The 27663-nt window shown below is 59.7% G+C and overlaps 1 protein-coding gene across 2 annotated transcripts in view; it reads right to left on the bottom strand.

Annotated features, from left to right (window-relative positions):
• Window positions 1-27663, bottom strand: part of AGAP3 (ArfGAP with GTPase domain, ankyrin repeat and PH domain 3) — a 101962-nt gene that overhangs the window by 60097 nt on the left and 14202 nt on the right. Inside the window, exons 1-2 of one of the 2 annotated variants that reach the window (XM_027903813.1) lie at window positions 10777-11260; window positions 1595-1653 (exon numbers count right to left, since the gene is read on the bottom strand). In XM_027903813.1, coding sequence (XP_027759614.1) covers window positions 1595-1653; window positions 10777-11260 — 543 coding nt within the window. Of the gene's footprint in view, window positions 1-1594; window positions 1654-10776; window positions 11261-27663 lie in introns of those variants that run through there. The other variant, XM_027903812.1, reaches the window with a different exon arrangement.

Genomic DNA, 27663 nt, shown 5'->3' with positions numbered 1-27663 from the left:
CCAGGCTGGCCATGGCCCCAGGCCCTGGGACCACTTCTACCAACGGAGCAGCTCCCGAGGCCGCCTGGCAGTGATGGCCCCACACCACACCTGAGGTAAGCACTCCGATGGCATTTAGCTCTAAAACTTGGGCAGAGGCTGCAGTTACACTTTGTTTGCACATAGTCCAAACCCTGACCTGCATCTCACTGAAATCCTGCTGCTCTGCCCTGTCCTGTCCTCGGGCTCAGCTGGAGCTACAAACCAGCTCCCCTAGAACTGACAGTGCTGAGGAACAGAACCAGGAGGTAGCGTAGGTACCCAACCCATCCCTCTGGTTTCACCCTCCTGTCAGGGATTGCAGAGCCAGAAGGTCCCCCCGAGCCTCCTCTTCTCCAGGCTGAGCCCTCCCACCTCCCTCAGCCACTCCTGGTGCTCCAGCCCCTTCCCCAGCTCGGTTCCCTTCCCTGGACACGCTCCAGCCCCTTCTTGCAGAGGGTCCCAATGCTTACTCCCACAAGAAACATTCCCACGCTTCACTCCCTTCCAGTTTTCAAGCAGCTCCACGTCCTCTGTCCCTCCCACAGGACAGGAGGTCAAGCTCTGACGAGGGTCAAGCTCTGCTCCCAGGAACAAAGGACAGGACAGGAGGAAACGGCCTCAAGTTGTGCCAGGGGATGTTTAAGTTGGATAATGGGGAAATTTCTTCCCTGAAACAGCTGTCCAGCCCTGGCACAGCTGCCCAGGGCAGGGGGGGAGTCCCCATGCCCGGAAAGATTTAAAAGCCCTGTGGATGTGGCACATGGGGACATGGTCAGTGGTGGCCTTGGCAGTGCTGGGGCAACAGGGGATTCAACGGTCTTAGAGGGCTTTTCCAACCCAAATGATCCTGTGACTGAGTCAGGACTCTGAAAGGCCTCCAGGCTTTTAGAAGAGCTGCACTGGCCAGATGAAACCCCGGAGCAACAGAGATCCTCAGAGGTCATGGACAACACTGGAAAAGGGCTGTGCTACTTGAGGAAGAACTAAAAGCTCTGGGATGGTTTAGCTGTCAGCATGGCTTCGCAGCCTCCAGAGCCTTAACATCACACAGAACAGCTGCGGGAATGTTTTTGGAAACACATTTCACAGGCAAACCAACAAATGCATATTCAAAGTTTGTTTTGATTTTCACTTCACTGCAGGTAAGAAACACTATGGCAGGATGGTGCTGGAATGCTTTGCAAAAAGAATTCTGATCTTTTGTTTCTTGGAGTAACATTGAAAAAACTTAATCTTGCAAAAGCCGAAGGGAAAAAAGGTCAAAGGGAGAAAGGGCAGAAAGAGCCACAGCACGAGCCTGCACAGGGAGCTGAGGGCTGGCACAGAGAGCGCAGTAAGAGCAGAGCAGGGGAACAGATGGCTCCAAGAACAGACACAAATGAGGAGCACCTGCAGCATCCTGCCCACCCTAACATCCCCTCCAGGCCACCCCAGTGCCTGCAGTACTGACCTTGTCCCATCCCAAGGGGCTGTGCCGGGGGCAGAAGGGGCAGAGGCAGCCCCCAGCCAGAGACCACATCCCACAGGATTTGGGGAACCAGGGGTAACCGAGGCATGAGCTGCAAGTACTCACCACCTTCAGCTCAGGCACCGAGCGACTCAGGGTCCACTCCTGGCTGTTCACAAACGAATCTGCAAACACAGAGGAGAAATCATGAGGTCACCACAGTTGCCATCAAGATCCCAACAAGGATCTTGCCATGCTCTCCCTGCTCCCTCCAGGCAGGTTTATGGCTCTTCCCTCCCTTGCACCCCATCCAGAGACACGAAGCTGCACCAGAGCCCTGGATGGGGAGGAGTGGCCAAGCCGAAGGCAACGTGGCAGGACAAAGCCTGGGCACCACAGGATGGGACCCTGCCTCCTGCCCTGCAGGAGCACAAAAACCCCTTTAGCATCCCTTGCCCTGAAGACACCCTTTTCAGAGCACAGGTTGCACAGGACCCCAGACTGAGGGCACAGGCCAGTGCCCCGAGCCCTGCCCTCGGCATGCCGCAGGTCGAGTGGATGAGGAGCCGATTGCAGGACATCATCCTCGTTTCTGGCTGAACGCAAACACAATCAGTTATTGCACAGGATGGAACTGGCAGCACACTGCAACAGGCTTACAGAGGCTGTGGCGATCCGGCACGGCTGGAACGACGCAGGAAACACCCCTGGCCTGCCACAGAGCTCCAAAACGCTCCTTTACATCCCAGTCAGCCCCAGAAGCTGATGAGACAGACTTCCCAAATGGAAACAGACTCACTGCAGGAGGCGCAGCAGTCTGGAGAACACCCTGAGCACCAGGAGCAGCAGCAGTCCCTCCTGACAATCCCCAGTCCCTCATTCACCTCGGTGAGGCCGTCACTCCATCCAAGGCCTGCTCCAGGGCAGGGCTCAAGCATGCATGGCTGGCTGCATGTTCATCATGTATACACAGAAAGGATTTTTGGAGACTGGAAACCTGTGGGAGCTCTGCAACTCCAGGAGCCTGTAAGAAACCTGCTGAATCTGTGGCCATGGACTATTGCAAGAACAGGAATCTGAGAAGGGCTCACAAGGGAAGTGGTGAATCCACCAGACCCAATCACAGTTAGTGATCAGACACGGTGGCCTGGGCTCACGTTCTGGCCCTCCGAACTCCCGAGGGGAGGTTGGACATCCAACAGCTCCAGCCCTTCCTCCATCTCCAGGCTGAAGCCTTGTCTCACCTCTCCCACCTCAGCAGGCACCGGTGGGAGACACGCAGCCCAAAGCTGTGGGGAGGAGGCCGGCTAGGCTCTGCCCTTCCTGGCCCACAGGTGCCAAATGGCCACGAGGGGACAAACAGTGACCTGATGAGCCGGCACTGTGCCTTCATCCCGGCTTTGTGCAGCCCCTGGGCCCTGTGGGCCACGGCACGTTCCTCTGGGAGAACACGGTGCTCGTACCTGGAGTTTACCTCCCACGGCTGATTTAGGAACAATCCTTTGCCAGGAGCTACAGACGAATAACACCCGGGTCTGCTCCAAGAACACAAGATTATTTATAGCCATCCTGAGGATTTGAAGGAGGAATCATTTCTCTGCGGTGTCTTTCACCTGTCCTTTCTTTTTTTAGGTAGAGGTAAATTTTTTATTAAAACAACCCATCAGTCAGGAAGAAAATGATACATTCTTGAGCCCTTTCCAAAAGGTAATAGCACACCTGTGTTTCCAACTGCATCACTGGGTCTAACAAAAACCGTCACCTTCACCTGGGACTTCTGTGCCACTGAGTTCCTTTGACAGGTAAGATGATGGATAAAGCACCATCCAAGGCCTTCTCCTTCCCAGCACTCCCTCAGGGGACCAAGCACCACATTCATGCTGTTTCACTACACACAGCAAGTTTTTGAGGGGTTCTGAGCAGAGCACAAGACACGCTCTCAGTGACTGGCCTTGGGAAGGAGCAGAGGGAGGGAGGGCCCTGGAGAGGACAGGCTGGGCTCTCAGGTGAGCTGGATCTGCTCACAGGTGCCCAGGACAAACTGCTCTGACTGTTGCCAACTGCCTCCTGTGCCAGCTGTCCCAACAGATCCTTGTTTGCTTTTTAACCTGGGTTCAGGAGTTTGTTCTCAACGCTTTGATTTTTGACTTGCTGTGAAGGCCTCTGAATAAACCTTAACACAAACAAATGCTGGTGCCACAAGGCCAACAGGACTGTGCCCAGCCACGCACCCCCAACTCCTCACTACCCTTAGCAACTTAACCTGAAACAGCAGGCACAGCCTGTACTTCAGCCCAACCGCTCCCAGCGTCTGCCAGGCCTGACCGTGACCTGCCCGGCACACACGGCACCAGCACTGCCCACGGGTCCCAGCACAGCCTGTGGCTCACAGCACAGCCCAGCACTGCCCACGGGTCCCAGCACTGCCCACGGGTCCCAGCACAGCCTGTGGATCACAGCACAGCCCAGCACAGCCTGTGGATCACAGCACAGCCCAGCATTGCCCACGGGTCCCAGCACTGCCCAGCACAGCCTGTGGCTCACAGCACAGCCCAGCACTGCCCACGGGTCCCAGCACTGCCCACGGGTCCCAGCACAGCCCAGTACGCTGCCTGCACTGCCTGCACCGTCCCAGGGTGCTGGCACAGCTCTGCACAGTGCAGCTGGAGTCCCCACTCCTTCACTGTCGCCTGGAAAAGCTACCAAGACACAGATCTGTGAGGGGCAAGTTCCCTCTGCGGCCCCCTCTGGAGCCAAGGTCACAGGTGTCAGGAGCAGAAGACCCGTGTGAGTCCCTGCACCCTGGGCCAGACCTGCACACACCAACCCCTCCACCGAGGAACTTCTCCAAGTGAACAAGCACCTCTTGTTCGGGTGGACACCCCAGCCTGACTCTGAACAGCCCATGTGAAGCACCTCTCGCTCCTCACACCGCCCCAACCCGCTCTCCTGCCCCGTTAGCTCTCCTGCCCCGCTAGCTGAGTGGGTGGAGCTGCCCCAGGCGTCTCCTCCTGCGGGGATGGGGATGAAGAGGGCAGTGCCTGGGAGGAAACCACGTGTGTTCACAGGCACTGTCCTCTGCCTGCACCCCCCAGGGAAACTTCCCATCCAGCACCTGGACAAGGTACTCAGCACCATCAAGACCTGATAGGACAAGAGGAAACAGCTTCAAGCTGTGTCAGGGAAGGTTTAGGTTGGATTTGGGGGAAAATTTCTTCTCTGAAACAGCTGTCCAGCCCTGGCCCAGCTGCCCAGGGCAGGGGTGGAGTTCCCATCCCCAGAGGGATTTAAAAGCCCCGTGGGTGTGGCACTGGGGGACATGGTCAGTAGTGGCCTTGGCAGTGCTGGGAGAATGGCTGGACTCCGTGGTCTAAGAGGCCTTTTCCAACCACAACGATTCTGTGACCGGGAGCCAGTCCGGGAAGGTCTGAGGGTTTGGAGAACGATCCACTGCCACATGTCAGGGTGGGGCTCACACCACAACCGAGTCCGTCACTGCAAGTGCCCCCCAGTCCTTTTTACACGCCCTGCTCTGCCCCAGGACATGCTGATCGCCCTCCTCTCACCACGCAAAGGGCACGCACATGTGTGCACATCCCCCTCGCACCCGGAGGACCCACACCTGTGTGGCTGTGCCCATCTGCAGGCCCAAAGTCACCTCATCATTCATCTCTCACGTCACCTGCGCCCTGTGTCCTGCAGCTGCCTGCATCCATGCTCACAGGGGCAGCCCCAGGTCTGAGACCCCCCCCGAATGGACCCCCCCGATTTCTCACGCTCCCTTCCCTTGTCTGCTGGCAGCTCCAGAAGCTCCGTGTGTGGGCAGGCACGGATGGCCTAGGGGGTACAGGGGTGCCCAGCCCTTGGGCACTGCTCCCCACTGGAACAGCCACGAGGTCCCCATCGTCTCCTGAATGGAGCAGTGACCACGTGGATGCACTCAGTGAGCCATTGGTGACCTGACTGGAACAAAGGCACCACCCAAAATCCTGGCAGGCAGGTGAGTGTGAGCACCTTCCCCACATCCCCTGGGCCCTGGTGCCAGCTTGCTCAGCAGGGATTGCCTCCAGTGGGTGACTGTCCTCCTGCAGGGACTGTCCTCCCCCTCAGCACTGGCGTTCACATAGCACGAGGAGGCACATTTACTGGCTCAGCTTCACTGCTGGACTGGCTGCATACCCTGGTATTCCACATGAAAGCACACCTGGTCACTCTGCCTCCCTCTTCTCTTCGTTTAATCACACAGAGAGGACCAGATTGTCTGTGCTGCAGTTCAACCCCTTCCCCAGGTGTATCCAAAGAAGCAGTGGTCTCCGAGCACCGCTGTCACACAAGAGCCTCAGCACAGCCCAGCAGTGTCCTTGGCTCCACAGCACAACCACACGAGAGGAGCTCAGTCTGGCCTGGCCTGGGAAAAGGAGATTCAGGCCAGTTCTGTCATGCTCAGAATCTTCTGCTGACAGAAGCTTCACTGTATAGGTGGCTCTATTGCAGAGGGTGGAAATTTGGGAGGTAGGGCAGATTCTCTGCCATGCACGAGAGCAGACAGGGACATAAAGCAGACTCCCTGCAGCTGACATTTGTCACGTCAGTCAGTTACCCTGGACACCACCTGGACCCTCAGACCAGGCCCCAGACGTGGGACAGCAGCGTCACACACCGAGGAGGCACGACCAGCACCTTCCTGGCACAGCCCAGACACTGCAGCCCCCCGTGCCCTGCAGAGAGCTTGGAGAGGGGACAGCCACGGCCCCATGGCTGCTCACACCCACGTGCTGCAGGAAAACTGCAAGAAGGAAGGGGCTGGCTGGGCAAACCCCACTCCTCACCTCAGCTGCTCCCTCCACGGGATGACATGCAGCAGGTTCATCTACCCTGTGCTTCAGAAGCGCCAGTGCCAGACACATCTGGTCTCCACACACAGCAACTAATAATTAACCAACTCATTATCCAAACCACGGTGGAACTCCCTTGGACACTGCAATCCTGGACACTAAACCCAGCCTTGAAACCAGGTCAGAGGCTGAGCAAACACAGCAGAGGCCACACAAACCACGTTCAATGGACCCACCTGCCCGCACATGCAGATGAAAGGGCGGCAGAGGCGGTGTGCCTGGGCACAGCCACCCTTCCTGGGCACAGCCACCCTTCCTGGGCCAGGCTGATAAAGCCTCAGCTCTGGCAGGAGAGAGATTTCTCCAGGTTAAGGACCCAGCACAGACATGGCCAGCGTTCCAGTCAGCACTGAGCCAGTGCGAGAACTTGCTGCAGGACATGATCTTGGCAGGGATTATCTCACCAGAGCTCTGAATACTTTGCAGCAGTGAAAGGAGATAATTCTGTGTCTCTCAGTGAAACAGGGCACGATCAGGAACTGCCACCTTGGCTCCACTGTCACACCGTGGCAGCAGCAGTTGGTATCACCAGGCTCTGCTGTCAGTGTGGACTCAGGAAGACCCAGGCATTTCAACCTCTCAGCACCTGCTGCTTTCCAGTCCCTGTCCAAACACTGGCAGAGCAAAGACCCAAACCAAACCTCCCTGTGATGGAAGGACAGGTCTGCTGGAAGGCAGAATCCAGCAGAGTGACATGCAGAGATACTGCCACCCAGCACAGGGAGGACCCATCTTGCCAGCAAAATCCTGTTCCCAACATGCCTGACCTCAGCTCCAGCTCCGCAACCCCACAGGTGCCGGCAGATGAACACTGAAGGCGCTGGGGCTGGAGTTCCCTCTCCCTAGGGCTGCCTGTGACTGCAGTCAGACACCTCTGCACCCACTGCACCATCTCTGACCTCATCCTGAGAGCTGGGCCTTCCAGAGCATTGTCCCAACAACTCCTTCCCTGACACCTTCTAGACCTCCCAAGCTTTCCTGAAGCACAGACACCATCCTGGCCTCAGCATCTGAGGCATCTCTAGCCCCACCAATGCTCCCAGCTCAGCCGAGGCAGGCACCAACATGAGAAGATATTTATCATGACCTACCCAACTCACTATGCAAACTTCACCTGATCCATGAGAAAACACGCCCCTCTTCTCCCAGGAGCTTTCCCTCACATGCCCTGCACATCAGTCCTCCACACAAGAGAGCAATGGGAGGTACCTCAAAGCACCTCAGAAAGCAGGGCATGGCTCTCTGGGAGAGGGGACACGGCTGTGATCACAGAATCACAGAATATCCTGAACTGGAAAGACCCGTAAGGATCACTGAGTCCAACTCAGCCATGCCCACGACACTCCAGCAAACCCACCCCGCGTCCCTGAGAGCATTTTCCAAACACTCCTTGAGCTCTGTCAGGCTTGTGGCCGTGCCATGCCCTGGGCAGCCTGTTCAGTGCCCGACCACCCTCTGGGAAAAAAACCTTTCCCTGAGAGCCAGCCTAGATCTCCCTGACACAATATCAGGCTATTCTCTTGGGTGAGGAACACATCCCGAGCCATCAGAAATGCTGTGCCCTTCACATAATCCCTCCATGCACAGGGACAACTCCAATCCCTAACCAGCCCAGTTTTCCCAAACCCATGCCTATTAGAGAGCCTCTTTGGAACAGCACCAGCCAACACCTGGATACCTAGAAACGTTCCTCTGAACCACCAGCCACGATCACCTGGGTCAGTCCGAGCTGTCCGGACTGTGTTCACTTTGCTCTCCAGTCCCAAGGGCTGTTGCCCTCCCTTGCCTATTAGGACCATCCCTTTATGTTTTTTGGGTAACAAATCCCAAAAGTCCCCCATCACCCCTCCCTGTGCTCTGTCCCAGCCGAACCCCTCCAGGGCTGGGAGCAGCACTCAGAGCATCCTCCTGGCTCTCTGTGGATATGTCTGCACGCAGAGCACAGCGCTGGGTGGGTATCACAGCGTGTGGTAAACAAACCACTCCAGGTTCTGGAAACAGGGAGAGTGCTGGCTTGGCTCTCTGCCGGGACTCCTACATCCAGCTTTTCCAAGCACTGATAACCACAGCTGCAGCTGCACCCCCCAGGAGGGCAAGTTGGGGCTGTACCAGCAGCTTTCCCAGGGCAAGGTAGGCAGAACCCGCATGGGGCATCAAAGTTTGTGGGATGTCAAGAGGGTTTTTTGAACACCGTTGGTATGCGAGGCTGGAACAGGGATGGGGCAGAGATGAGACCTCCTGAGCAGCTCCACCAGAGCAGCACTAAGGCTGTGTTCCTCCAGCCCAGACTCAGAGACCCATAGCAGGAGAGAGACACAGCCCAGGGACCAACATGCTGAGCAGAGAGACAATGGGGAGACAGGGCACGAGAGAGGACAAGCAGCAGTTGCTTTACTCTGTAGACTTCACTGCTGCCTCTTCACACCTCAGTGTCCGCAGGAGGACACAAGTCTGGTGGGTACAGGGGCTGTGCAGGCACCAGGCAGGTAGTGCATGGTGTTCTCGGCTGCCAAACCCACTGTGAGCTCTGCAGCCCCAGGGCAGGGCTCGCTCTGCCAAAACGAGCCACAGTACCAGGGACAGCCAGGGTCATCCCCGAGTCTCCGCTTCCAGCACAACCTATGGCGGCAAACACTAACCCTTGTGACCAAGCACTTGGTCCCTCACGATCTGGCTGGTCACAGCTGGAGGGGCCCCAAGCCCCCCACAGCACTCCCCATGGAATCCTCAGCAGGGCCTCCCACAGATGGGCCCAACGGGAGCCCTACCTGTCCCACGGAGCAGCCAGGTGAGGGGCAAAGACACCAACGGAGTGCCCAGCCTCGGCTGCTCCTCTGGGAGCGCGGCTGCCGAGCCGGCTGCTGCTGGCACAGCTCCCACTGGAAGCCGCCGGCAAGCAGGAACAGGCCCCCCGCTGCAGGGGCAGGGCCCGGCCCTCCCTGCCCGCATACACCCACATTCCCCAGCCATGAGCGCAGCCTCCCCTCGCCTGGGAACCTCCCACCACCCAGCCTGCAGCCAGCACCCTGCCCGGGCTGCCCTGCCAGCGCAGGGCCCCCCACGAGCGCAGGGCATCCCAGCCCTTGGCCTCGTGGCACACCGCAGCCCTCGCACCCACCGGAGCCTCCAGACCCTTCCCCTGCAGCACAGCAAGCCCCGAGGGCACGAGGGGTTGGAGGAAAGAGCCCCCCGAGCTCCCTGGGCAACAGCAGAGCTGCTCCCGTGCTGGTCCCTGCAGGCCAACCCTGCTGGAGAGTGTTCTGGGCACAGTGCTACCCTGGGCAGCTGCTGGATCAGGACTGTGCGGGTTCCTCAGGAGTGTACGGGTTCCCTGGGGAGCCTGCCAGCCCCAAGCTGTCCCTCCAGCACGCGAGCCAAGTGGGAAACTGCCTCCACGACGCCTGGACGCAGAGCAGAGCGGCGGAACCTGACGAGGCCCCACCGGGAGCGGGTGGCGGGGCCCAGCCCAGCCCCCAGCTCCACGCGTTCCATGCCTTAAAAAGCTGTGGATGCTGCTCTCGCCTCCCAGCCCTGCCGGGCCACAGGGCTCGCCCACAGCTCCTTCCACAGGGCCGAGAAGGGGACAGAGCACAGAGGTACAACCCATACAGCTCTTGCTGAGGCCCCACACAACCCCGATGCTGGAGAACCCCCCACCAGACACTGGAATCGAGCACCTGAGACTGCTTCAGCTGCCAGTCCCCATCGAGTGCGGGTTCCCTGAGGAGTTCCACGGCTCCCGTCCCCCTGTGCCATTACCGGGGATACCACCCCTGTCTCCAGAGGCTGCCCCACACCTAGTGAGCGTCCCATGCTCACAAACATCCGGCCTCCACTCAGCTCTGAGGACAATCCCAGCAGAGAATCCTCGGGATGGGCCCTGGCACCAGGGAGCTGCTCACAGGAGGGCGGCACAGGCCCATTTCTGTGCTCCCCAACCCACCGCGCTGCTCTGCACCTCTGCTCTGGCAACCTCCCAAACAGTCCCACCTGCTCAGAAGCCCACCAACAGCACCCCGCTTCCTACCTAGCTTCTGCTCCCCCAGTGCCACTGCACGAGGCTCATCCCTCCCTGCCCTTGCTGGGACACCACTGGGGCAAGCAGGACATGGGACACGTGCACTTGACTTACGGGTTTGCGGCCAGCAAGGGAACTGGACCCCGGAGCACGTCCTCCCAGGCAGCCACACCACGGCTGCTCCAGCACCGCTGACCGTGGCAGTGCCCACGGCACCAGGAACGCTCACACAACCTCACCACAGCTGAGCACAAACCCCAGAGCACCGGGACAGAACCAGATGCCTGTGTCCGGCACAAGACCTCGGCCAGGAGAGGCCACAGCCGCCTGTCCCTGCAGGTCCCACAGGTGCAGGGGGCTCTCACCAGCCCAGCACCGCTCCCGTGCTCACTTACCCAGCGCCCGCAGCGGAACCCCTCCCAGGAGAATGGGCTCGACACCGCCGTGGGGGTCCTTGGGGCCCGTGTTGCCAGTGCTGCCACGCTCTCGCCTTCGGAAGCGGCTCGTGAGGAGTTTCCAGAGTCCCCCCGTTTGTGCGGGGTCGGTGGGCAGCCGGCCCCCGACCCTGGCCAGCTCCGGGTAGAGTAGGTCCCGCTTGCTGGGGCAGGTGTGCAGGGAGCTGGCGTCGCCCTCGCTCTTGGTGCGAAGGCGCGCGGGGCGCAGGAGCCCCCCGGACTCCGAGCGCCGCAGCTCGTGGCCCCGGCGCAGGCGAAAGCTGAAGCTTTTCCGCAGGGAGCTGAAGTTCTTCCTGGGGCTGGAACCGCTCCAGCCGCTGCCTCCGAAGAGGTTCCAGCGGCGGCTGCCCCAGAGGGAGCCGCCCCGGAGGAAGCCGGGGCTCTCGGCGGACTGCGGCGGCCGGGCGGTGGGCAGGAAGGTCATGCTGCTGGGGCGCGGGCGCTGCGCCCCGTCGGGGCCGTCGCTCTCCCCCTCGGGGCTCTGCCTGCGGGGCGAGCGCAGCCGGAGCAGGTCCAGGAGGCCGCCGCGGGCGCGGGCGCGGGGCGGCGGCGGCAGCAGCGCCCCGGGCAGCCCGTTCCCCGCCGCGCAGAAGCTCTTGGGCCGCCGGCGCTGCTGCTGCGCGGCGCCGAGCGCGGCCTGGACGGCGGGGACGCCCTGCAGGTCCAGCGACTCGCAGACGCTGACGGCGCGGCGGGGGCTCGGCCGCGGGGCTCCCCGGCCCGGCCCGGCCCAGCGCCAGCCCTCGGCCATGCTCAGCGGCGGGGCTGCCCCATGGCCCCGCGCCCGCCGCTCTCCGCCGCCGGCGCGGGGCTCCCACGCCGCGCCCGCACGTCCGGGCCGCGCTCGGCGCCGCCGGCGCGGGGCTGGGCCGGCCCGCCCCGGAACGGGCCGGGGCCGCGATGGGTACGGGGCGGGGGCCGGGGCTGCCCCGCCCGCCCCGCCCTTCGCGGGCACCGACCGCGGTTTGGACGTGCGGGCGCGGCGTGGGAACCGTCCCAGGGCTGCCTGTCCCTGGTCCCTGTCGCCGCCCAGCCGCGCTCGGTGCCGGTGGGACAGCCTGCACACGGGAGCGACGGCGCTGCCCGGCCAGTCCGGAGCCGGGGCAGGGCGCTCACCGGGACAGGGCCAGCCCGGGCCCCGCCGGGGCAGCACCGAGCGCTGGGACCAGGATCAGACCGGGCCCCGCCGGGGCAGTGCCAGGATTAGCACCGGGAACGGGAACGGGCACGGGCCGGCCGTGTCCGCCAGGGGGCGCTGCGCCCACGCTGGCTGCGGGAGCGGCACCGGCAGCGGCACCGGCAGCGGCACCGGGAGCGGCACCGGGATCCCGGCAGGGCCAGCACCGGCAGCGGCACCGGGATCCCGGCAGGGCCAGCACCGGCAGCGGCACCGGGAGCGGCACCGGCAGCGGCACCGGGATCCCGGCAGGGCCGGCACCGGCAGCGGCACCGGGAGCGGCACCGGGATCCCGGCAGGGCCGGCACCGGCAGCGGCACCGGGATCCCGGCAGGGCTGGCACCAGGAGCATCACCTTGTTGGACTTTGCCCTCTCTTTGATCCCTCATCCTCCACCACTGTCGGGCCGTCTCCAATTCTCTGCAGGCACCCAGCTCTGGGACACAGCCAAGCCCCCACCTTCAGTCCTTCCCCTCCCCACAGCACAGCCAGCGCGTCAAACAAGCCGCTTCCCCTCCCTTCTCCATCCTCTCCCAAGCGCACAGGTCCCACCATCTGCCTTGCCCCCCACCCCATCAATACCACAGACCCACAGCCCGGTGCATGGGAGCAGAGCTCCCACCCAGAGCTTCTCCCAAGGCTGCACATCCCGCTCCTCCCTCGGGTGTTCACAGTGCCAGACAGTTGCAGCTTACCCCAGCAGTTCCCCTCCCCAGCACCCACTGCACGGAGCAGCAGCTCAGAGCTGCCCCTCCCCACGCCACGGCCATGCCCTGTGGGCAGAGATGGACACATGCTGCTCCCCCGTCTCCTAAGCACCCACGCCCGGGACTGAGCAGAAGGCACCTGACAACCCGCCAGAGCTGTGGCTCTGCCATCTGTGCCAAGGTCACAGGAACACACGAGCTGCCAGACTGGATCCGACCCGCATCCACAGCATCTGCCATCCCGTCTCCAGGAGCAGCCACGCTGCAGCGAGGACGAGGAATTCTGCAGGAAGCAATTACAAGGGAATGTCTTCCAAAGCACTGAACACCCAGCGGGGCTGGCTACAGGGACTGGACTGTCAGAGCCGACCTGTCAGGGACACCTCAGGCACACATACCTGCCCTGGGCAGGGAACCAAGGCAGAAGGCTCCTGAGCTCCTTCCCACCACGCCTGGCACAGCTCTGTGCTCCCAGAGATGCAAAGTTGTTCCTACAAGGAAACAGGACTGTCTATATTCATCCCTTCCCAAATCCTGGGTTTAACATGTACTCCAACAGCGCCAGATGGTTTCCCTTCCACATGAGTCTCAGCTTTTTAAAATATTCTGGCAGGTTCTGGCTGTGAGGTGTCACTGAAGCACAGACTGTCTGCTGGAGAGATGGTGCACCACACACTGCCCACCAAGGTGGGACCAGACATGCTGGGTCCCCCCAACAGGGTCTGTCTGACCCACCCTTATGACCTCCCCAACCCTCCCCAGTCCTGTGCCCTCCTTGCTGCTCCAGCTCTTCCTCCTCCAGTGACTTCATCCAAAACTCCCTTAAACGTATTGAGAAACACAGAGAGTTCCCCTCAGCTGATGACATCCCCTTCCCTGTCCCACAAGGGATTGTATTTTTAAAGCTACTTGTCTTTTTAATGCAGCCCCTCGATTCTCTGCAATTTGTCACCACCTTTCTTAAAGCCAGAATGCAGGCACAACACTCAGCTGGGGCCTCCAGCATCCTGAAAAGAAATACAGGTCAACACCTGTCCTGCTGCATCCCAGTAAGATACTGGTCCTTACCACAGTAAAAGCACAGTGGTGTCTTTCCCTAATTAGGCTGTTTTGCAGCACAGGTTTCCATACACTCTGTGCCCTGATATGTGCACTGATATGATCCCTTCGACGTTATTCCTACATCTGAAATAGACTAAAATGGAGCCTCAGTTCCAAGTTCTGAGGCCAAGGGTGCACCTGCACCCACAGACAGGCTCAAACCCCCCCAGATCTCGGCAGCACATGGGCTCTGGCTGCCTCAGCCCTCCACCAGTGGAGGAGCTGCTCTGAGAACAAGACCAGAGGACACCAGCGTTTGGAGACAGCCACCAGCGAAACGCCCCACACGCCTTCACACAGTTCTTCTCCAGCAGTTCATGCCACAAGCACACTGGGTTGGAATGGTGCTGTGTGCGTGTCTAACGCAAACGACAGGTGACAGCTCACCCACCCGGTGGGCAGCGGCTCAGCTGGAGTTCCCAGTGCCATGCAGGGCTCCAGAAACATCTCCAAGAGCCAGGAAGTAACATGGACATCAGGCTTTGGCAATCAGACCCACGGCAGGTGCCTGGGGACAGGAGCAAGCTGGTCTCATACCAGCACTTCTGTGTCACATGCATGGTGCAAATATTATGGCCACAAACATCTGGCTGAAATTAACATAATCCATGAAAAGCTCAGCAACAGCTGCATGGGAAGAGTTAGAGAGCCAGGGAATTTTCCAGTGCTGGCTGGCCCTGGTGGGATATTCAGGGTGGAGCCCTGAAATGGAAAAGGCGTCTGAACCGTGGTCAAATGCTCCACTGTGCTCCCCCAGATCCCATGGCACTGGTATCACTGCTCCCCCAGACCCAACAGGTGTTGCTGCTCTGGAGGTCTGCAGATATGCAGGTTGTGTTTCTAGGGGGATGCCCAGCCAGGAGGGTGGGACACCTGCACTCACCATTTCCTGGGTTTGAAGGTGCTGTCCGTCTGCAGAGAGGCCTGAGCCTGGGGGACCCTCTGCAGCCCCACACACCCCGCATGAACGAGGGACCGGCACTGCCTCAGCAGCCAGGGATGAGCCATCAGGTTCCCAGTACAGGTGGCCCTGTAAGTTCCCAGTGCCCTCGCAGTGGGCAGATGCCAGAGGCAGACCAGGAGCACACAGCAGACACCAGCCAGCCCCAGGCCCCATGTGCTACCGTGACTGCAAGTGCCCGAGGCTGACAGCCCCACGCAGAACATGCCGGCAGAGGGACCACGGGCTGAGCACCACAGCCAGGAACAAAATCAGGACAGGCTGCAAGACAGGTGACCACCCCACGTGGCCAGGCTGTGGGGCACCCAGAACCCCCAGCACACGCTGTCCAGCCCGAGCAGCAGAGCAGGAGGGCTCTGTGCAGTGCCACGGACGGCAGCTGAGCCCCTGCAGCTGCAAGAGGACCGCGAGTGCCGTGCCAGAAAAGTGCCGGAACTGCCGGGCTCTGCAGACCAGCTCCAGCTGGCTCGACCACGCACCAGGAATACTGATGAGGCTCTGCCGAACCAGAGCATCCCGGGGCGCAGGCTCAGTGACCCAGCCGTGGGGTGCAGCACTGCAGCCCCCGCAGCCCCGCGTCACAGCCCACGCTGCCGCCGCGTCAGCAGCACCGTCACTCCGAGGCGCTGGTGGAGGCCAGGCCCTGCCTGCTGCCCCGTGAGGCCAGGACAGAGCCGTCCTCAGCCCAGGCAGGAGGAGGCAGAAGGAGACGGAGGCGTTCCCCGGCCCTGAGCGGGGGGACACGTTCACACCGAGTCCTGCTACAGGGTCTTGCCTCAGCTGTGGGGCTCAGCATTCAGCACAGCCAATATTGCCGTGGGGCTGGGAATGCAGCCCAGCCAGCACTGCTGGGGGGGTCAGCACCCGGCACAGCAGGCACTGCTGTGGGGCTCAGCATTCAGCACAGCCAATATTGCCATGGGGCTGGGAATGCAGCCCAGCCAGCACTGCTGGGGGGGTCAGCACCCGGCACAGCAGGCACTGCTGTGGGGCTCAGCATCCAGCACAGCACCACCACGTGCCACAGAGCTCCACTGGGGTAACCCTTTCTGGTCACCTCAACCACCCCAACAGCCTTTTCTGGTCACCCCAACCACCCCATTCACGAGAGACAATGTTCTCACCCTCTCCACCGACAAACCCCCGCCTGCCCCTCAGCCCCTGAATGTGCCAAGGATGCGGGGACAAAGATGAGGCGCTGCTTCAGGTCCAAGGTCCACACAGGCCCTCACTGCCAGCTGGACCCCGTGCCCTGCCCTGCTCCTGCCCCATGCTCCCTTCTCAGCACAGAGCCCCAGGTTTGACACCTGACGGGCTGACTGACTTTCCAAGAGGTGCCTCAGAGCAGGTTGTTCCCCCCAGTTTCCAAGGAGAGGAGGAACAGGCCCAGCCAGCAGAGAGTTAACACCAGCTGGGAAGTAAACAGCAGGCACAGGAGAGTCGACTCCAGCACCAGCTCCCTCCCTCCTCCCACACTGCGCACCCCCAGCTCGGGTCCTGCTGCAAACCTCGAGCGGCTGACAAGGAAATTGCCACCTTCTCCCCACCCCAGGGATGCAGCGCTGAAGCAAACGCCTCCCTCCCACACACGGGAGGTCATGCCTGTGTCACCCAAACAGGGCACGGCCTCCTGCCAGGGACAGCCATGCCATTGCCCACCAAGGGCAGAAGCTGAGCACCAAATCGCTGCCAGCCCTCTGGCAAGGGCAGCTGTGCCAGGGACCCTGTGAGGGCAGCTGTGCCATGGACCTGTGAGGGCAGCCGTGCCAGGGACCCTGTGAGGGCAGCTGTGCCAGGGACCCTGTGAGGGCAGCTGTGCCATGGACCCTGTGAGGGCAGCTGTGCCAGGGACCCTGTGAGGGCAGCTGTGCCATGGACCCTGTGAGGGCAGCTGTGCCAGGGACCCTGTGAGGGCAGCTGTGCCAGGGACCCTGTGAGGGCAGCCGTGCTGCAGATCCTGCACTCACACACTGCAAGACAGATGTAGGGATGACGCTTCCTAAGCCATTCCAGACCCCAGTGCCACAGGGAAGCCGTGGAAGGTAATGCTTCAGGGTGTTACCTGTGGGGTGTAATACAAGATCAAGGCAGCAGCAATCATTTCTGCTCCCCAAGCCACCCCCAGGCCCTTCCGTGCGCAGGGACGTTCATAGCAGTATCCTGACTAAATGTGCAGGCAGTCTGGTACCTGCACTCTGGGGCATGGGCAGTCCTGCCGTGCTGTCAGCCATGCATCAGGCTGCTCCCAGGCACAGGGCTGTCCCCAGGCACCGGGATGTTCCCAGGTACAGGGACATTCCCACGGAACCAGGCTGTCCCCAGGCACCAGGATGTTCCCAATTCCCAAGCTCCTCACTGGTGATGCTCCAGCAATGGCTGCAGGTACAAGCAGCCTTAGCATGATTAGTCCAGACGTTGTGAAATCTCCTCAGCATTTTGAAACTCAAAACCAAAAAGCCATGTGAAAATTTGGTTAGAGGACTAAAGGAGACCTCCTCTGGTCCTCAAACCTCATCCTGGCTTTAAAATCCCTCCCATAACAATCATTTAAACAGTGAAAATCCTCCAACTTATTCCAAAGGTAGGGGAGGAAAGGAGAAAAGACAAGAAAAATAGCAACAGGGTGAAACTAAGGTGTGAACGGGGCAGCCATGGGACACAGGGGACAGAAAAATCTATGTGGAGGTTGGAAGGAGAACAGGGCCTCCTGGGCAAGAGATGGAGGAGACTGGAAAATCTAACTTGACAAGAAGGCAGAGACCCCCCAGCAGCCTGCAAAAGATGGCCAGGGAGCTGTCCTTTAGATATGGCCGTGGAGCTCCTTCAGACAGGACCGTCACATTCGCGTGCCCAGCAGACACAGGACACTCCTGCACCCTCGTGCAAATCCTCCAGCTCACCCCAGCAGCAGATGGAGCCTGGGCCCCCCAAGCCAAGTCTGCCCTGACCAGAGAGACCACCTATCCTCGGGTCCTTTTGGCTCTGCGCACGGGGCACCGCAGACACCAACACCACGCATGGGAATTTAGAGAAGAGCTGACCCCCCAGCAAATGGCAGAACTGGAGAGGCACTGAGCTCTGTGGAAAGCAAAGAAGCCCAGAGCCCCAAAGGGATGCTCTCTGAGATCGCTCCTCCCTCCCCAGAAAACATGCAAAACAATCAAAGCCACGAAAAGGTCCAGTCCTTTCGCCCTGTTCCCTCAGGCATCTGCTCAGGAACAACAGAGGACGTAAAGGAAGTATTTCCAAAACACAAGCTAAAAAGCTACCGAGACTGACAACAACACGAGATGCTCACATGGCCTGAGCACCCCAACAAATGCTGTGTTGCTGCTGCTCCCACCTCATCATGCTCCTGAGGCGAGCGTGGTGACTAACGGCACCCGCACGCAGGCAGAGATTGTTTCGCCACAAACAACGAGTCAGCGGTGAGAACAGTCAGCAATACCCCCGTATCCCACCTGGAGCGGGGGGATTGCAGTGCTCCAGCCACCAACAGCCTTCTCCAGGAAACCCAACCAGCTTCCTCCCTGTGGACAGACCCCGGGCCCCACGGCAGAGCTTCAGTGCTCACAAATAACGGATTTGGAGAAGGAAATATCACCCTCGGGACGTTAAAGAATGGAGATGTCACCTGGCACGTGAAACCTACCTTCACAACAAACGCTGCAGGTGAGAACATCTATTTCAGTGAACCCACTCACACAGCAGGTGATGCCCCAGGGTCTGGGGGAGATGGAGTCAGCCCCAGCCCACGAGGCTCCCGAGCCAGAGCCCCTTCTCGAGGCTGGCTGAGGGTTTGGTGTTTCCTCCTGCTCCTGCTCCCACTGTCACACGAGGGTCCCAGCTCTGGCCCCTGGAGCTGCCCCACGCTGTGGGACACAGAGCCCTGGAGTAACCTCCCCATGTCATCCATCTCCAGCACTGCTCACCTTCGCAGACCCTGGCACCCCAGCGAGCTGAGCTCTGGCAAACCCAGTCATTTTGGGTTCCTCCCCGAGGCCTCTGCACAGAGACCAACCACCAACCACAGGCAGCAGAAAAACCCAGAAACCAAAAGCCACAAGCCACAGCCAGAAGGTGGGACAGGAGGTGCTGGTCTCACACCTGGCTCTCTGTTCCCACCATCCTCCAATGCCTCAGCCTGCCTGGGCTCATCCCCCCACCTCCCACCCCAGGGACCTGGGAGGGACCAGTCCCCACGTTTTTCTGCCCAGCCCACACCCCTGGCCTCGATGAGCCTCGCTTTGTGTTCCCCACCAGTGCCAGGTCCTGACAGGGCCTGACGGGTGCCGGCTCCCTGACCGAGTCCCAGCAGTGCCCCTGCCTGACTGACCACCGAGAACACTGAGGGAAACCTCAACCCCCACCGGCACCAACACCAACTTCCTGTGTGGTTGGGGCAGAAGGGGATGGTTTGGGGCACCTTGCACCACCCTGGATCCGGCGAGGCGAACCATTCTGGATGACTTTTCCAGGAACTGATACAAACACTAAATGCTCTCAGGCAAGGACAGATCCCTGGAGTTCACCTAAACAAGCCCCAGTGCAGTTTGTGTTCACAATTACACATCGAGGCCCCAGTTCTTACTCCACGTGTCTCATGTTGACCCTTGGCTCTTCCAGTTCCTTCCTCGGGTCACTCCGGCCTAACCTAAATACCACAAAGAAGCCTCAAAGTGTTATTAAATCATTAGCACCTTTCACTAATCTGTCTGCTCAGAAGCTGTTCTCAGTGTCACGGAAAGCAGATCCCATCAAACCACGTCACTCGGCACTCACTTCTCTTCTTTAATTCTCCACTAATTCGGATTATGTCAGGCACTCTGCTGCTTTCCCAGGGCTTGATATCAGCCTAACTGTATCCTGAATACCTGAGTCATCCACGGATCCTGCTGGAGGCTGGCACAGCATCAACCCACTCCAGCCTTGCTCATCCTCTCACGGCCAGCTCCCAGGGAGCTCTGCAGCCAGCTCCCAGATCTCCAGGTGCCAGCTGCCCAAAGCTGGGAATCTGAAAACACCTGCCTTTGGCAGCTTCTGTTCAGCCCTGACAAACCATTCCAGAGAAAGGATTCCATCTCCCCAAGCAGAGATGGAGATGCTCATGCTGCACAGCTCCCAACACCCTGTGTTTCAGCCAGCACACACAAACACTATAGCTAAAAAAAAATCCCTGTTCCAAATAAACCTCCCAGTTCCCAATGGGCACTGTCCAGCTGGATGCCAACAGCCACTTGTGCCCCATCCCTTCCTTTTGCTCACTTCCACTCTTGGTCTGTGTTCCGTAACACCAACTCTTCCCCTGTTCAGGATCAACCCTGTGCCAGTCCTGCTGTTCAGATTCACCACCCCCTCTGCGTGCCAGGCTGGCTGTTGGCATAGCTTCCCTCATTAACAGGGCTTTGGGTGGTTTGGGCACAAACACAACATTCTTTGAAATTACTGCGTTTGCTATTTGTGTTCTCTCTCCCAAGTCCTGCAGCTCAACATTTGTTTTTTTGGCTTTAGCGACACCAACCTCCAAAATGGAACAGCAACGGGTGAGTGTCACCCCAACACTGTCCCCAGGAACAGCATTGCTGCTCCAGCTTTCTGGAATAGAGCCAGGACATCACAGGGGCTGTAAGGGACAGGGAACATCCTGCCTTCCTTCCCCATCCACAGGCGATCCAGTACCAAGGAAGGGGCTGGGATGGCTCCCAAGAGATCACCTCAGCAGAAGTGAAATGCTGCTGGGAACCTCCCTGGGGATGCCCAGGGCTGGCACCAGATTGGTACCACTGCTAACACCACGACAGCAGTCCCAGTAACTCCGGCATTCACTGTGTGCTGCTGCTCACCTTGAAACCCACGGCACTGCCAGGGGCCCGAGTATTGCCTGGGCAAGCCCTGGGCAGGGCCAGGGGGTTCACACCTCACTGGGGCTCCTTAGATGCAGCTGCTTCTGTGCTGTGCTGGAGAGAAGGTGGCAATGAATAGCACTGAGCCATCGAGGGAGGGTTACCAAGGAGGGAGATGCACAGAACCACCCTGTGCATCCCAGGACCGTGCTGTGCATCCCAGGACCGTGGTGTGCTGCCCAGGACCACCCTGTGCTCCCCAAGGCCACCCTGTGCATCCCAGGACCGTGGTGTGCACCCCAGGACCGTGGTGTGCTGCCCAGGACCGTGGTGTGCACCCCAGGACCGTGGTGTGCTGCCCAGGACCGTGGTGTGCACCCCAGGACCGTGCTGTGCTGCCCAGGACCGTGGTGTGCACCCCAGGACCGTGCTGTGCTGCCCAGGACCGTGGTGTGCACCCCAGGACCGTGCTGTGCACCCCAGAACTGCGCTGTGCTGCCCAGGACCACCCCATGCATCTCAGGACTGCACTGTGCTCCCCAAGAGCACACTGTGCACCCCAGGAGCAGAGACCATGTTCTCCCTCCCTGGGAGAACTCTGTCTGGAGCGGAGGCGCCTGCACAGCTCTGCTGCACTGCTGGAAGGTCAGTGAACAGGAAACCTGCCCGGGCCAGGGACACACAGGGAACAGCTGGCTGGCTGGAAGGAGCCTGGGAGAAGGGAACGATCCAGCAGGGCTCAGACCAAGGTTTGGGCTCACAGGGAGCTCTGCCAACTGGCTAAGTGTGCAGCTCTCACTGGCAACACGGGCCCTTCTGCAGCCCCGGAGCTGCAGGGCAGGAAGGTACAGAGCAAGTCAGGGTGTGCAGCAGCCACAGGGAGAACAACACAAACCAAGGAAACCCCATCAGCTCAAAGTGCTGCTCAGGGTAGCAAAAACAAAAAAAAAAAAAAAAGAGAAAGCTTTGCAAAAGGACCTTAAAATCCTGAGTGTACAGGTGACAGAGCAGCAGATGACCAAAGAAAAGTGGGATCATCAAAAACAAACTACTCTGATTCTAAATCTGCAAGAACAAGCTGCAAATTCTCACCACTCAGATGAAATCCTGGGATTATTCTCAACAATTCCATGAAAATATTTCCCAGAGCAGCTGTGGCTGCCCCACCCTGGAAGTGTTCAAAGCCAGGCTGGACGGGGCTTGGAGCACCCTGGGCTGGTGGAAGGTGTCCCTGCCCATGGCAGGGGGTGGGACTGGATGAGCTTTAACGTCCCTTCCAACACAAACCCTTCCCTGATTCCATGATTCTGTGAATGTCAGTTCACTGCTCACCAGCAAAGAGGAATACCAGCCATGACTTGGGGAAGGGCTGAGAACAAGACAGGGAATACTCCGATGCTCTCACCCTGACCCACAGTCCGAGGCCTCCCCAGCGCTTCTGACCTGGGTCTCCAAAACAGATGGGAGGGAACTCGAAAAGGTGCTGAGAGGGGCTGAAGATGACTTACAGGATGGAACAGCTTCTGCACAGGGAGCCTGGAAAGGAAGATGGCAGAGGGGGAGTGAAGCCTTCCATGCCAGGAGAAGAAAGGAGGAGGCCACCAGGGAACAATTTGTTCACTGTTCCTTCCGAAGCAGAAACTTGGGGACATCACATCCAATTAGGCAGGTCCAAAGCAGAAGGAGGTTTCTTCACATAAAGCATCGCTGTGAAACGCCTCACTGGGGCTGTGGCAGCACTCAGAGGATGATTGCTCAAATTCAAGGACAAAAGCTCCGTGCAAGGCTACGGAAACACAAGATGCGGCTTTGGGCTTGGGAATGGTTCTGTGCCGGGAGCAGGAAGGGCACAGCCCAGCCCCAGGGGCAGCGGGGCAGCAGCAGAGGCCAGGCTGGGGGCAGAGCAGCCCCTGGAGCCCCTCAGCAGTGGCAGAGGAGGGGGCTCCCCTCGCCCCCCGTCCCCACGTCCCGCGTGTGCGCACACCGAGCCGCGGCAGCGCCGTGGTTGGGCTGTCACACCGTCCCCGCGGCAGCCCGGGCTGCCAAACCCTGCCAAACCCACATTCCCACTGACATTTTCCATGCACACCCGCTGCACCGGGCTGGTATTTATAGAAGTTCCAGCAAAAGCAATTCAGATATTTCCAAAAAGGAGGTTAGGGAGAAACGCGGCAGCTTCGCCAAAACTGTACATTTTTCCAGCTTTGAGTGAGTGATTGAAAGCTGATCGACCTCCCAGCTCTGGGCTGGAGCCCAGCGCTCCAGACTTTGATCTGGCAAGCCACAGTGGGCTTTGCTTGGGCCCCAGCAAGTGTTTCCTGCATCTCCAGCCCCATCATTTCCACAGCAAGATCCCTCTGCTAGAAACAAGCCCTTCCCAGCTGAATCCATGAAGCTGTGGACTCTGCCCCATGGTCACCACCAGTCTGCAGCCTCTGAACTGGGGTGCTGCACAGTCTGAATGCACCAAACTCAAATGCACCTTCCACTGCGCTAGACATGATCCCTTTCCCTGACAGGAAAGCCAGGAAAGGCAGAAATACAGAAAAATAACAGGGGAACAAGGATTCACCCCGAGAGCACACACACCTGTTAACACTCCCTACATCTGTGTGATGTCTTGGTGCCCAAAGCCACAGGAGCAGGACCCAGGAGGGGATGGAATCCTCCTCCCTGCTGACCTTCCACCACAACATGTACCCCACAATGAGCAAGGTGCTTTGACTGAACCCACCAGGGCAGCACAGCTCTCCCAAGGTAGCAAATAGACCAGAGGACTCAGATATTTATTTTTTGTGGGACTGGACCTACCTCCATCCCCTGGAGACCACCAAGTTGATGCTCCAAAGGCTGGAGCCCCTCTGCTCTGGAGCCAGGCTGGGACAGCTGGGGGGGTTCCCCTGGAGAAGAGAAGGATCCAGGGAGACCTGAGAGCCCCTGGCAGGGCCTAAAGGGGCTCCAGGAGAGCTGGAGAGGGACTGGGGACAAGGCACGGAGGGACAGGACAAGGGAGAATGGCTTCCACTGCCAGACCACAGGGTTGATGAGATATCAGGAAGAAATTCTTGGCTGTGAGGGTGGGCAGGCCCTGGCACAGGCTGCCCAGAGAAGCTGTGGCTGCCTCATCCCTGGAAAGTGTTGAAGGCCAGATTGGATGGGGCCTTGGAGCAACCTGGTCTAGTGGAAGGTGTTCTTGCCCATGGCAAGGGGTGAACGTGATGAGCTTTAAGGGCCCTTCCAAACCAAATCATTCTGGGTTCTATGACCACACAAGCTGCAGTATCCTCCATGTCAGCCCAAGGCATTACCTGAGACAGGGAAGCAGGAGAAAAGCCAAGGCCACTCAGCCAGGTAAGGCAGCTGGGACACCTGGGAGAGATGGGCTGCAGGTCCCTGCTGCCCTAGCCTCCCCAGAATGGTTCAGCTCTGCAGAGGCCGGTTTCCCCAGGCAACTCTGCAGGAAGAGGCTCTGCTGAGCCCCACCAGCCCTGTGGCCCCTCGGCACCACCACCCTGCGCAGGAGGCTGCCAGAATTAAAGTGGGTCCCCTTGCAACTCTTCCTCCTCCTTCTCTCGAGCTGAACTCCAACCATCTGTGGTTTAACAGCTCTGCATCTGATCCAGCACCCTCGGCCCTCCCACAGCACGGAGAGAAATCAGCACTTTTAGTGCCCAAGTCACCCAACCTACTTCTCACTCCTACTTCAACCTGAGATTGATGACGAGGAGCCCGGGGGAGCTGACTCGGGTGGCATCACCTCCATCCAAGCCACCTGACACTGTGTTTGCCAACTCCCCCAACTTCTGGATTCCATATCTCCTGTTGGCAACAGCCCGCTTAGGTGACATGGCACAACCAGTGCTGTCCCTTAAGGCACCTGAGTAAGTTCTGCCAGAATCCTCAGGGCGAGACAGGGGGTTCTGGACACCTTTCTGAGGGCAGGTACCAGGATTCCTGGGCAAGGGTAGGTGTACATCTCCCCTCACAGACAGACATGATCGTGGGAGTGAACAAGGCCCTGCAGCTCCGAAGGACCAGAGCGCTGCCACCTCAGCCTCACATCTTAATCACAAGATCGTTCTATTTCCATGGAAACAGCAGAATTAGAGACTTCGATGTAATGACAATTAGCAACCTCGGGAATTTAACTGTTAAACCCATCACACTGCCGTCCCCAGTGCCAGGAGAGGACACAGCGCTTCCCCACACCACCGCCCTGCTCCCAGCCACACTCAGGTGTTTGCTCCTGCTTCCCTCAGCAGCCAGCTGGCCTTCCAGTCTCTCCCACGTCAGCATGTCCAGAGACAGAAGCTCCTGGCTGATGGTGGCTCCATCCAGTGCCAGCTTGTCCATCTGCACTGATCCTGGAGGACGTGCGGCGATCCTGCTGACCAAGGCTTGCCCGGTGCCTCAGCAGCAGGAAGAGGCTTTGTGTGCTCCTGAGTAACTCAGAGAGTAATGGGATGGCTCCAGGCACTACGGGAAGGACCAGCCTGTGCCTCCCCTTCCCCTGACACAGCGAAGCACCACAGAGGTTCTGGTCAGGCTGAGGACAGCGCAGAGCTGACAGTTACCATTGCTGGCACAGGGTACCCTGTCCCACCCCCACTGTCGTCACTGCACCGTGCAGCCACGAGCCTTTCCCGAAAGCAAAGCTGGGGAGGACTCGGCAGCATCACAAGCCTCCCAAGACACGTATCTTGGGTCTGCAGAACACCACATGAAAGCTGCAATCATGGGAGCATCACCAAGGATGTCGAGGGAGGTCAGGGGAGCTCCTGTGCCCAGGAAGCCCTCAGGTTACACGAACCCACCTCCCAGAAGAGAGGAGAAGAGCTGCCCCTCTGCCTTCTCAGCCAGGGAACCACTTTGAGGGGTTGCTGCCCCAAAACCCCCCTGGGTGCTCCACGCCTTGGCCCTACTGTGGTCAGCAGGACTTTGAGTTGACAGGACCAGCACAAGGAGCCTCTCCTGGCCTTTACACCCAATCCAAGGATTGAAATTGCTCAGCCAAGCTCTGTGTATCACCACACGGACCAAGAGGCAACATGCTGATGGAGAGAAATTTTCCATGGCGTGTGCATTCCGCTGCCTTGCCCATGCCTGGACATCTGTGCACGAGCCACGCCCCTGCCACCATTACAGCCACATTCCTAAAGCCCTTCCTGGGGGTCAGGACACCTATATCCAGCCTCGAGGAGAGCAACCTTCCATCCACAGAAATCCCAGTCCTGCTCTGAGAGCTCAGACCTGGGGAAGCTGGAGAGAAATCATCTTCTATGCCAGAGGCTGTGGGACAGGGAAAGCACCTGCTCCAGCGGGAGCTCACATGGAGCCATCCCCACCCTTGAGCTGGCAAAGCTCCAGGGCTGAAACTACATCTACAGCTGATCTCCCATGAAAGACGGGTGTGCTCCAGGCCAGACTCTCCTCCAGTCTCTGAAGAGAACTCCCCAGGGCACAGCTGCACAGCTGCCCACCCAGCCTGCCTGCACAGACAGGTACCGGCAGGGAAGCACCGCTGTGACCTCGGGCCCATCCTGCTGCTCTGCACAAGGAGCCCCTGAGCACCCTGAGCCCTGCACTCACCCCCCCAAGCTCCTCGTGTCACACAGGCAGCCCTGCCACACCACACGTGGGACTGGGACGTTCCTGCGGAGGGGACACGCTGTCAGGACACTGCCAGGACACCCAGCAAGATCCCACACCGATCCAGGACTCATCCCACGCCCACACTGGGTCCCACAGCTCCAGCAGCTGGGGGAGGGCTGGGCTCCTCCTCCAGCCCTCCCAATCCTGCCTGCAGCCTGCTCGTCCAGGGAGGTGAGGGGCTGACACCCCTGGCAGACAGGGGGGCTGACATCCCTCAGCAGGGTGGGGCTGACAGCCCTTGGCTGGGGGCAGCGCAGCGCAGTGACTCAGGCGAGGAGCCAGCAGCTCGGGGGAGTCTGTGGTTGAGTCACAGCGTGGCCGATGAGTCACCTCGGACAGGCGCTGCGGGGCTGACGATGCGATGTGGCCGGCACATGCAGCCGCAGCGGCTCCAGCTGCGGGTTTGCTCCTGTGCTGCTGCCAGCGGCTCCCTGGGGCCCTGGCGCCGGGCACAGCACTGACCAGGCAGGGGCAGGGTCTCCAGGCTGCCAGGGTGCTCCAGACACGCTGAACAGGGCACTGTGCCTGTCCCCAGACACACCGGTGACCCTGCTGCGGATCCCTCGCCGTGGCAGACCGGGTGAGCCCTCAGCCTAACCACATCTGCCACCCGCCCCTGGCTCCAGGGCCAGTCCTGAGCTCACCCTGTGCCCCACACATCCCCCTGTCCTCAGCCCCAACGCACCCTGCCAGGAGCACCGGGCAAACCCGATGGCCAGGCTGTGCCAGGAGCATGGCCTGCCGTGGAATCAAGGAATCGCAGAATCATTAAGGTTGGAAAAGCCCTCTGAGACAATCGAGTCCAACTGCTCCCCCAGTACTGCCAAGGTCACCCGCTGTGATGCCATGTCCCCAAGTGCCACATCCACACAGCTTTTAAATCCCTCCAGGGATGGGGACTCCACCACTGCCCTGGACAGCCCTTTCCAGGAAGAAATTTTCCCAACACCCAACCTAAACCTCCCCTGGAGCAACTGGAGTCTGTTTCCTGTTGTGCAAAGCATGTTCCCAGGTGCAGGCAGCTAGCAGTGCCAGGGGACAGGGATGTGCCCCTTGCTGTGGGGGGATCAAGGGGACTTGACCTGCCCGGTCCCTCTGACCACTGCGGCCTCCTCACCTGGAGGAAGCCGCCCAGCACCTACTTCAGCAATAAAGTAACCCAAATTCTCACTGACTGCACTTATTTTAGTGTGACACCTAAATCAGGCAGCGCCGACACGCTCTGGGACCAGCAGAATTAGCTCAAGGAGAGGAGGGGACGTGAGGCTGGGCCAGTGCTCCGAGAGCCCGGAGGGCCCAGGGAGAGCCAGGGACAACAGGAGAGCAGCAGCAGGACCTGGCACCCGGGGAAGAAAGCAGGGACAAGCTGGGTTTTCCCAGTGAAGC

The sequence above is a fragment of the Empidonax traillii genome, unplaced genomic scaffold (genome assembly GCF_003031625.1).
Source record: "Empidonax traillii isolate 1590-97213 ecotype Southwest subspecies unplaced genomic scaffold, ASM303162v1 scaffold993:size324958, whole genome shotgun sequence".
In the NCBI taxonomy this organism is placed as follows: Eukaryota; Metazoa; Chordata; class Aves; order Passeriformes; family Tyrannidae; genus Empidonax; species Empidonax traillii.
This window is presented reverse-complemented; position numbering and strand designations above follow the sequence as displayed.